This window comes from Coffea eugenioides, chromosome 11 (assembly GCF_003713205.1).
Source record: "Coffea eugenioides isolate CCC68of chromosome 11, Ceug_1.0, whole genome shotgun sequence".
NCBI classification, from domain to species: Eukaryota; Viridiplantae; Streptophyta; class Magnoliopsida; order Gentianales; family Rubiaceae; genus Coffea; species Coffea eugenioides.
Genome location: NC_040045.1, coordinates 19,866,416 through 19,877,233, shown reverse-complemented (window position 1 = coordinate 19,877,233; position 10,818 = coordinate 19,866,416). Strand labels below are relative to the sequence as shown.

The following is a 10,818-nucleotide window of genomic DNA, read 5'->3' as shown; positions in this document are numbered from 1 at the left end:
TTGAGTTGCCTTTTGAAAGTCATATTTTATTCTTTTGTACTAGTACTTACCATGGAAAGGCGTACGACGCGTAGTCGAGCCTCACTTGTGCATTCCGTTTACTCGATTTTGAATGTGAAACCTTCAATTGGTTTACTTTGATTATTTTAGGGTTTCTTGGCGATTAAAGCCAATCTGAAGTGAAAACTTTTGAAGTATCCGTACTTGAACCGGTGAGTGTACCACTCCCCTCACTTGTTGTTTAACTCGATTTCTGTACATGCAATCTGTGATATGAACGACTGAATTATCTATTTATTTTGTTGGAGACGAGGGTGTACTTTATCACACTCGTTCTCTTGTCTGTTCATATGCCAATTTTTGGTGTGAATCTGAATCTGTTATCTGTATCTGTATCTGCATCTGTATCTGTTCTGACGTCGTTTGGAAGCTTGTATCCAACGACCTTTCTGTGACCTCTGAGCTCAACACCTGTGGCTAGTTACTCGAGTCGGGCCGGCAAGGGCCTGGTCGATTAAATAACGAACCACGGTAGTCTGTTTTGGGATCTTTGGGTATTGAGACCCTTGATTCCGGTATACTCGAGTATTACCATTTCTGAACTGATTGGAGTTCGGGCCCGGTAGGGGTATGTGAGGTGGAAGGAATCGGAGAAAGTGGAATCTACGGTATTGGTTACTCCTTTAGCGTTGACGGAGTGTCAACTATTATTTCGATCAAGCATCGGTGAAACAAATGGGAATTTGGCTCCTGAGAGCCACCTGTATCCTTCCTATTTGAATCATTGGTTCTAGCATGTGTACCTGATTTGTTAAATGTGAAATGCCATGATTTTACTGCTTTATGTCTGGTACCTCATTGAGCGCAAGCTCACCCCTTTCTGTTACCTTTGTTTTTCCTTACAGGGTTCCATGTTTTGAAGCCAAGATTTTTGGAAGAAAAGAGTTGAGCCAGTTGTAGGACTTCTTTTGTTTATGCTCTTCTGTAACTGAAACCCTAATTGTATTTTGTATAGCGTGAATACTCTGGCTTGTATGTTGGTTCATTGGTTCAAGACTCCGATGTAAATCTATGTATAAGTATTTAATTGACGTCCCGTACTTCCGTATAGTTTGGTAAGCTCTGTTTAACCCTGGGTGGTCTCCAATTGTACGTTTTCGTTGAGTTCTCGCGCGTCCTATCTAGGGTTGCAGTGGTTCGAATCCGTAGTCCTGGCGAGAGCTGGGCAGGCGGTCAACTGAACCCTTTGGTTCGCCTTACAGTGAGGTGGGGCTGTCACAGCCACCTAGGTCCCCGGCTTTGCTTTCTTGTCCGGAATAGAACCAACTTTAGTTCCGAGGACGGAAGCCTTTTTTTCTGGTTGATCCAAATCCTAAGCTTAGGAAGGGGTGCTTCACCGTCTGCCTGATTCAGTCTTCCCTTGAGAGATGGGTGATCCATCTTTGAATTCATATTCACCTTTTCCACTAGCTGGGCTTAAGCTCTGCCAGTCATAATTGCTTTGTCCTCCTGAGATAGCGAGAGCCCGAAGTAACTCATCCGATCTTTGAAGGCTTGAGGGAACGGCGACCAGATCGCAGCCCCCCTCCTCCTCCCCCTTTGCGATCTAGTCGCGCGACCAGATCGCAGCTAGCGGGAGGGGGAGGGTGGCAGGAGAGGGAGAGGGGAGGAGAGAAGGAGAGTGGGTGAGGGAGAGGGAGAGAAAAAAAGAAAAAAGAGGAAGGCCGGCACTGATTTCAGTACTGGAATAGGTGACCGGCTCGGGGAGCGGTGGTGGAGGTGGTGGCTGGCGACGGAGGACGTGGTGGATTGGGTGAGGGAGGAAAAAGAAGAAAAGTTGAAGGGAAAATTTTTTTAGGTGTGTAGGTTAAAAATTTTGATAAGTTTTTTGGGGTTCTTGTAGCAAAAGTTGTTAAAAAACTAGTAGCATACAAACTTGTAAAAAACTTGGGGTTCCAAACAGGGCCTTGATTACACCATTAAAATTACCTTTTAATAAATATGTGTGTATATATATGTTGTGTGTGTGCGCGCGCGTATGTGTTTATATGTGCCAATGCCGAGGGAAAGAAATTAGATGACCATAAAATTGTTAGTCAAGAGGCTATCAAGGATCAACATATATAGAAGTTGACCTTTGATAAAAAAAAAAAGGGCTATCTGTTTTTTCCAGTATGTTTTTGGTATGACCCTACTTTGGAGAGGGTTGCTAGCAGAGATTATAGGGATTTTCTATTTCATCTTTTCCCAGGAGGATATATGCCTTTTGTGAGTTTTGTCCCTTCTCCTTCCCATGGAAATCGAGAAAGTTATAACTTCATTAGCAGTAACAAGGCCCGGGGTCCTGATGGGTATTCTGCCCACTTCTTCAAAAGTGCTCGGGAGATTGTGAGTCAGGATGCGATAGAATCCATAAAGTCTTTCTTTGCTTCAGGCAAGCCAAACTTCTAAGAGAAGTTGACTCCACTATCATATATATATATATACACGTAAGTATGTGTGCACGCCTATATATATATATATTCGAAGATGTTTTTCCAGCCTAAACTTCCTAGTGAGTCTTAGCTCCCCATTCTTTTTTTTCCTCAATTTTTTGATTTAGTTTAATTCATCAAAATACCAGTAATGTCTTTTGGTTGGATTGAATCTAAAAAACAAGTTTTTTTATTAGTTAAATTCGGTCCTTAAAAGTAGAAATATGGCATATCAAAAAGAGTAACTATGATTTTGCAATCTAAAGTTTAATTTTTTTTAACCTTATCGAAATAAAATTTTGTACCTCTTATTAATGAGTGCTCCATTTTTTGCTCCCTTTTCCCTCTTCTTGTTTCCCTCTACCTTCATCCCTCCCGTTCCCTCTGGTATAAATGATGTAATAATTTTGTTATTTTTTCTTTTGATTTCTTTCTTTTTTTTATTCTTAAGTGATTTTGATTGATCATGGAGTGATAGAATTATGTGCTCTTATAGATCACGAGTTTAGGGACACGAAGGTTTTCGACTTTTGGAAACTAGATTGGATTGTAAGAAGGTTGTTGCAAATCAGATAAAGGGTATTTAAGAGTGGCTGGGAAAAAAACAAACCTTTGGCCTATTAGATTTATTGTGTAGCCTAAATAATAAAAATAGGGAGGGTTTGTGTGATTTTAAAATTAGAGAGTAGTTTCGTGAATTGCTAGAAACTTCAAGGGAGGATTGCGAATTTATCCCAATGAACAATGCTTTTAAGATTTAAGTGGTTCTTGAATTTTTTTTAATGAGTTGGCAATCCATACTTTAACTGAGTTGGCTGTCCATAATTTGTAGAATATCAGGCAGCAAGTGACAAACAATTCATATGCAAAATGGTTAGGAGATCAATCATACTTTATTTCCTTTAGTTTTATTATTTTTGTATGTTGGATATGCATGCATTGGTGTGCTATATACAATAGAAAATCCAATGAATGGTCTTCATATGCAAGAGTTGACAATGAATATTGTTTGTGAAAATGAATCAAGCTTTACTTATCATTCACAGAGATGGGAATGTGTAAGTCTAATTGCATTGCTATTATTTGTCATGATATTTCAAATATTTAAATTAACTTTGCAAAGCCCAATTTTTATTCTAATTTTCCTAAAATAAGCCATATTCCGCTAAAGAAGTTGTTAAAGTCCCCGATGTAGCTGATTTTTCTATTGAATATCATATGGTAAAATTGTCATATTTCAATTCCTATACTACAAAACATTACAAAACATTCGATAATAATTATTAATTGCTTTCAACCACAGGCACAAAAGTTTGGAAAATTATATATCGGTTTGGAGCAACTACTAAATATGCCTAGTAGTTGTCCTCAAACTAATGAAAAAGCTCCATGTGGATATAAGAGTCTTACTCGATTTCATTTAACATGCCAAGTGAATTCCACTTACCATATGAATTAGCAAAGTGCAATCCTTATATATCTACGTAAACTTTTCTATTGATTCAAGATGAATTATTAGGGTCTAATAGTTACTTGGACATAAAATTCCCCCCACCTTCTATCAAAAAAATTAATAAATAAAAAAGTCTGTTACCTAGACAGTGAAATGGGTTGAACCGGAAAAATTGATAGCTGGACATTCTACCGGTTCTGTAACCATTTCGTATTTAAAAACACTAAGGGATGAAAGCTCACGCAATGCGAGGGTGTTGAGTGCCTCTATTTAAAATTTTTTACATAATTTTTAAGAAAAACACAATAAGATTGAGAAAACAGAAAGTATTGTAGATACAAGTTATTAAAAAAAACATATATATAAAGTATGTATCATATTAGTTGAAGTAGAATTACCCATAAACAAATCCTTTCACACCCTACACAAAAATAAAGTTAATTTTTAAGTGCACATAGCATTTCTTCTACATATGTTAATCAAGAACATAGAAGGAAATGTCAAAAAAGACAAAGTGAATAACATAATAAGAAAACATCCAAAGTTGAAGTTATAATATATTACTTTTTATTATTCAACATCAACATAACAAATGATAGCAAAAACTTTTTTTTATGTCAAATAGATAATTCCCATCCTTGTACTACAGTTCATTGCAACATTAAAAAGGTTTAACACTTAGCTTTGTTCTTAGCTAGTTTTGTCTCATCCACATCAATTTTGACAAACCTGATACTCGAAAAGAAAGAGTCAACCTTATAAATATATTATGGAAAGCTCAAAAGCATCACACAAATAATTTAGAAGTATTGGACAATCCATCCTAACTATGATCGATGAAGTCCCTAAGTTTTTGTGCACATAGAATCCAAAATCCAAGTAAGTTGATGCCTAATATATTTTTGGTCTCATCAAGCAATCCGTCAAGCATGATGTGGATTGGAGCATCAAATTTATAATTGTTTTGATCAATAGGAAAACAAAATATAACATGATCCAAAAGTAGGATTTTTAGAAGGAAATAAATTTATAGGTTCATATTGATGGAAATCCATTGAGAACTAATAAATTGAAGTTAAGAACTGGCTTGTAGAACTTATTGAGGATAATTTTTGCACTTTTGCCTCTTTAAAGCAACCAGTAATGAGGGCACCAAATTTGTTGTATTGGACAAACAAACATGAGTATTGGGAGCTCAAGGTATCTATTTCATAAAGCATTCTTGAAAGGAATAAGTGACATGTTGTCACAATTTAGCCCTAAAGAGAATGTCATTCACACTCTCTTGAAAGATTCACACTATAGGACAATGTGAAAATTTGTTTTTTCTTTGATAGCACATCTCAATCATAATGGTGAAATACAATAGAAAAACACCCTCATGTGAAAAAGAGCTTGTTTGGTAGAACAAACCCATCATGAAGCTAAAATGAGAAGAAATTGCACACATGAATTGGAGTTGGAAGCCATAAGTAGAAAGTGGTTAATGATATTTCCCAATATTTGCTTGCAGATGTGGTATTTCACTACTAACCCTGCAATGATGATCAAACATTCACTATATATTTCAAAATTTCCATAGGAATGATGAAATTATGCTAGTGGAAAACAATCATAGATAGAGTTTTGTGAAAGCAAGCAAATGAAAAATTGGTGGAACAGAAAATACCTCTTTGGAAGGTTGTACTAAACTAAAGGGAGTAGTTAAATCAGCAAAATTCTAATTTATAAGCTTCACAACTTTGACACAATTAAATCGGAAATAAAGAAGAAGAATTGGAACAAGTTGGCTGTGATTGTGATAATGATCATCCAACATAAGTTTCATAATAATTTGCATTAATTTTATCGTTACATCTTTCTTCCCAGTTGACTTTTTCACCATTGTAAGAAACACAAAGAAATATATGATTTTAGAACAAAATTGGAAAAGGCAGGAAACTGATCTTAGTTTTATAGAATGGGGGGAATAAAAAAAAAGTTTTATAGTGTGGTATACATAACTGGCGCAATTTAAGGTTAGGAAGAAGAAAGATCCTACATTCGTAAATGTTGGGGAAAAATGGAAGAGCAAGAAGCAAATGGATGAATGTTTAAATAATTAGAAACATTTGTTACTTAGACAATAATTAATTCAATTGATTGTAGGTTATGGGAGACCAAAAGAAAGAATTTTGATTAGTTGAAGTTTATTGATTAGGTTCGAGGTAGTGGGGGTTATATTATAAGGAATTAATTGTACAACAATAGCCACACTTCAATTAAATGTGTCTATAACACCATTTCAATAATTACACTAACACATAAACTTATATAAGTTGTACCCGATACAAAAAGATTGTAAAATAATTCCACATTCCAGCAATACCCAAATATCTCCATAAATAAAAGTTTTAAATGTACAAACATGAGGACATTTCCATAAATATATCCAAAAATATGCTGCCATTAATTGTACCAAAAATTTTAAAAAGGGAAAATCGTTCAAAATGTCCCTCACATTTTACAAGATGACTTTTTTCGTCCCTCACTTTTAAAAGTGTAATTTTACGTCCTTTACAAATTCACATTGATCAAATTTGGTCCCTACCTAAGTTTCTGACTAGTTTTTGGTCGGAATCCACCACGCGACTTGCGTGTGATCATTTTTTAAGGGTAAAATTGTCAAATCAAATTTTTACATAATTTGATTCATAGTCCCTCACATTTCACAAAATGAATTTTTTCGTCCCTAACATTTTACAAAATGAATTATTTCATTCCTTACATTTCAAAAAATGAATGTTTTTATCCCTCACATTTTTCAAAATGAATTTTTTCATCCCTCATTGATCATGTGTACGAATAATTTTTTTCTTTAAATCCACATATATGTCTATTTGATTTTATCTGAACAGTATGAATAACATGTAATTTATCTCTATTGGATTTAATCTAAACATGCTAATCGTAGTTATACACATGCTATTCAATAGATATATATATATATATATAGGGGGTTTAAAACTAATAATTTTGTTTGAAACCCATGTATATATTTATATGATTTCACCATTTGAATCTATTCAATATTTGTGACCTTCTCTTTTGGTAATAATTTATTTATTGAATTGTATAATAAGGTCATCTAATTAATGGATCCTAACTCGAATTCTATAATTGTGCTAACAAATTTCAGTTTAAATCTGAAATTTCCATTCGACACTTTTAAGACTAACAGTTGAATTACTTGCCTTGTGATTGTCTTAAAATTTGAAAGTGCCAACCATTTATTTCTTTTTGTCATACTTTTCTTTTGTTTACTTTTCCTATCCAAATTTAATTCGATATAAACACTCGATAATATTTAGGATTAAATGTTTTCTTTATTTTCAAATTTCGAGTAAAAGAAAATGAATATAAGGGAAAAACTAGCAATTTTTTAAAACCCATATATATATCTATTTGATTTCACTTGAGCAGTACGAATAGTATGTAATATATCTCTATTTGATTTCACATGCTATTCGTACTGTTCAGGTATGTGAAATCAAATAGATATATAAATGGATTTAAAAAAAAATTATTCACACACATGATCAATAAAGGATGAAAAAATTCATTTTGAAAAATGTGAAGGATGAAAAAATTTATCTTGTGAAATGTAAGGGACGAAAAAATTTATTTTATGAAATGTGAGGGATTATGAATCGAATTATATAAAATCTGATTTGATAATTTTGCCCTTAAAATATGATCACGTGCAAGGCACGTGATGAATTCCGACAAAAAACTAGTCGGAAATCTAAGTAGGAACCAAATTTGACCAATGTGAATTTGTAAGGGACATAAAATTATATTTTTAAAAGTAAGGGATGAAAAAAGTTATTTTGCAAAATGTGAGGGACGTTTTGAACGATAGTTCCTTTTAAAAAACTACACATCATTCCACATTTCCAAAATATCCCTATTCATGCGGCTGAAATTCAAAACCACAGCTCATTCTTATACTCCCTCCGTCCCATTGATAGTGTCATACTTTCCTTTTTTATCCGTCCCAAAATGATTGTCACTTACTAAAATTGGCAATGAAAACTCTCACACATTTCCGCTCCATACCCTTCAATGTGACAGCCTTTTCTTATCTTTTAGTGGGCCCAATTATGCACTTCCCAAGTACCAACACTGCACTTGATAGATCGTGATTCTCACATGAAATGCAAACAACAATCGTGCATGACACTTTCCTCTAAAGTAGTGTGGAGACTTTTTATTCTTTTGGGTTCCACATGTCTTATCACAACTTATGACCCCTTTATCATTCAATCACGTATGGAAACATTGAAAGTCAAGGGGTATTGCCGGAACTTAAACACAAATCATTTAAAAGTCTTGCACTGTTGATAAAAATTACAAGTTTTGAAGCGCGACACAAATTCTGAGACGGAGGGAGTATAGCATAAGGATTTTTCAGATTTTAGGTTTATGGGTTTGAGTAAATCCAAACATCACCGACTCAAATTTGACCCACTGATAAATTGGGCCACGTTGAGGTGTCTCCAATTACGGTAAACCCATTAACAATCCCCAATGGCCATTTCGACCACTTTGCAGAAATTAAACATTTAAAAAAAAAGGGTGGCCACTTGTAGCCCAGGCGAAAACCAAAAGTAGGCCGGCGGTCTAAGCCCATCGATTCCGGTCAGGCCCGCCCAACTAATCTACGTAACCAAATAGCCCTCATCTCCGAACCCTAATCCTTCCCCAAATATATAAACCCTCTTCTTCTCGTTCTCCTAAGAGTCTATTTCCCATTTTCACTCCAGAGCTCAAAGCCCTAAACCTAATCGGCGGCAGCAAAATCACTCACCCTAGAAGAAAGCCATGGCTGAGAGAGGCGCAGGAGACCGCGGCGGTTTCGGCAGAGGCTTCGGTGGCCGAGGAGACAGAGGAGGAAGAGGCGGCCGCGGACGCGGTGGCCGCAGAGGAGGCCGCCGTGAAACCGAGGAGGAGAAATGGGTCCCCGTCACGAAGCTCGGCCGTCTGGTGAAGGACGGCCAAATTCGCTCATTGGAGCAAATCTATCTTCACTCTCTCCCAATCAAGGAGTACCAAATCATTGATACTCTGGTCGGCCCTTCGTTGAAGGATGAGGTTATGAAGATCATGCCGGTCCAGAAACAGACCCGGGCTGGTCAGAGGACCCGGTTCAAGGCCTTTGTGGTGGTCGGAGACGGAAACGGCCATGTGGGATTGGGTGTCAAGTGTGCTAAGGAAGTGGCGACTGCGATTCGTGGGGCTATTATTTTGGCTAAGTTGTCTTTGATTCCGGTGAGGAGAGGATATTGGGGGAATAAGATCGGGAAGCCCCATACTGTGCCGTGTAAGGTTACCGGGAAATGTGGGTCTGTTACTGTGAGAATGGTTCCGGCGCCAAGGGGAGCTGGAATTGTAGCTGCTAGGGTTCCTAAGAAGGTTCTTCAATTCGCTGGTATTGAGGATGTTTTTACCTCTTCCCGTGGATCTACCAAAACCCTCGGCAACTTCGTCAAGGTTTGACTAATTTTTTATTTCTGTATATTCTTTTTGTGATTTCGTTTGAGATTTGTTAACTATTGTTGGGTTTGGCGATTGATATACGTATTTCGGTAGTTGACTAGTTTATGTTTAAGATTAGTTGTACCTCGGCAACTTCGTCAAGGTTTGACTAATTTTTTATTTCTGTATATTCTTTTTGTGATTTCGTTTGAGATTTGTTAACTATTGTTGGGTTTGGCGATTGATATACGTATTTCGGTAGTTGACTAGTTTATGTTTAAGATTAGTTGTACGTAATTGTGTTCATGGTTTAATCGTATGTAAATGGAATATTGAGAAGGTTTTGATTGTCCTGGAAAAAAAGAAGCGCGGTGTATTTTCCTTGTAGGAGTATGCCGGATTTTGGAATGACATATTACTTGCTTACCTTTCAATCATGGTCTGCCTGCGTTTTAAGGGTCTCTGTACTAGTAAATAATGAATTGGCCATCACTTTTTATGATTTACAAAAGGATACGTTTGGTGGTGAATATTCTGTTCCCATTGTTTTTGGATTTTTAAAGTGTCTGATTCTGATGCGGATGGTCATGTGATGTATTGCTAGTTTATGTTTAAGATTAGTTGTACGTAATTGTGTTCATGGTTTAATCGTATGTAAATGGAATATTGAGAAGGTTTTGATTTTCCTGGAAAAAAAGAAGCGCGGTGTATTTTTCTTGTAGGAATATGCCGGATTTTGGAAGGACATATTACTTGCTTACCTTTCAATCATGGTCTGCCTGCGTTTTAAGGGTCTCTGTACTAGTAAATAATGAATTGGCCATCACTTTTTATGATTTACAAAAGGATACGTTTGGTGGTCAATATTCTATTCCCATTGTTTTTGGATTTTTAAAGTGTCTGATTCTGATGCGGATGGTCAAGTGATGTATTGCTTGTTGGGTTTCTTGCTTGGTTTTGTTGTATTGTATGAGTTGGTTGAGTGGGGAATTCTGATATGATTGTATCTGATGTTCTGTTTTGCCTATTAACCATCCTTGTAACTAAAGTAGATGTTCTGTTTTGCCTATTAACCATCCTTGTCTCTCTTTTTCATTTTATTATGGGGTAGCTTATGCCTTTGTTCTTTGCAGGCTACTTTTGAATGTCTGTTGAAGACTTATGGGTTCCTAACCCCCGACTTCTGGAGAGAAACTCGCTTCACAAAGTCTCCATACCAAGAGTTCACCGATTTGCTGTCAGCTAAGCCCACTGCGAAAATTGCCTATATAGAGGATTCTGCTCCTGAGAGGGTTGAGGCCTAAGTTTTGCTAGGTGATTATGAAATACTAGATAAACTGTTTGAAGTTTGGTCTTTCTTTTGAGTACTGCCAA

The 10,818-nt window shown here is 36.2% G+C and overlaps 1 protein-coding gene across 1 annotated transcript; it reads left to right on the top strand.

Annotated features, from left to right (window-relative positions):
- Nucleotides 1–8,695: 8,695 nt before the first annotated feature.
- Nucleotides 8,696–10,818, top strand: LOC113751745 (40S ribosomal protein S2-3-like). The gene is made up of 2 exons (XM_027295861.1): nt 8,696–9,459; nt 10,578–10,818. The coding sequence occupies exons 1-2, from the start codon at nt 8,791–8,793 to the stop codon at nt 10,746–10,748; spliced, it is 840 nt and encodes a 279-aa protein (XP_027151662.1). The 5' UTR covers nt 8,696–8,790; the 3' UTR covers nt 10,749–10,818.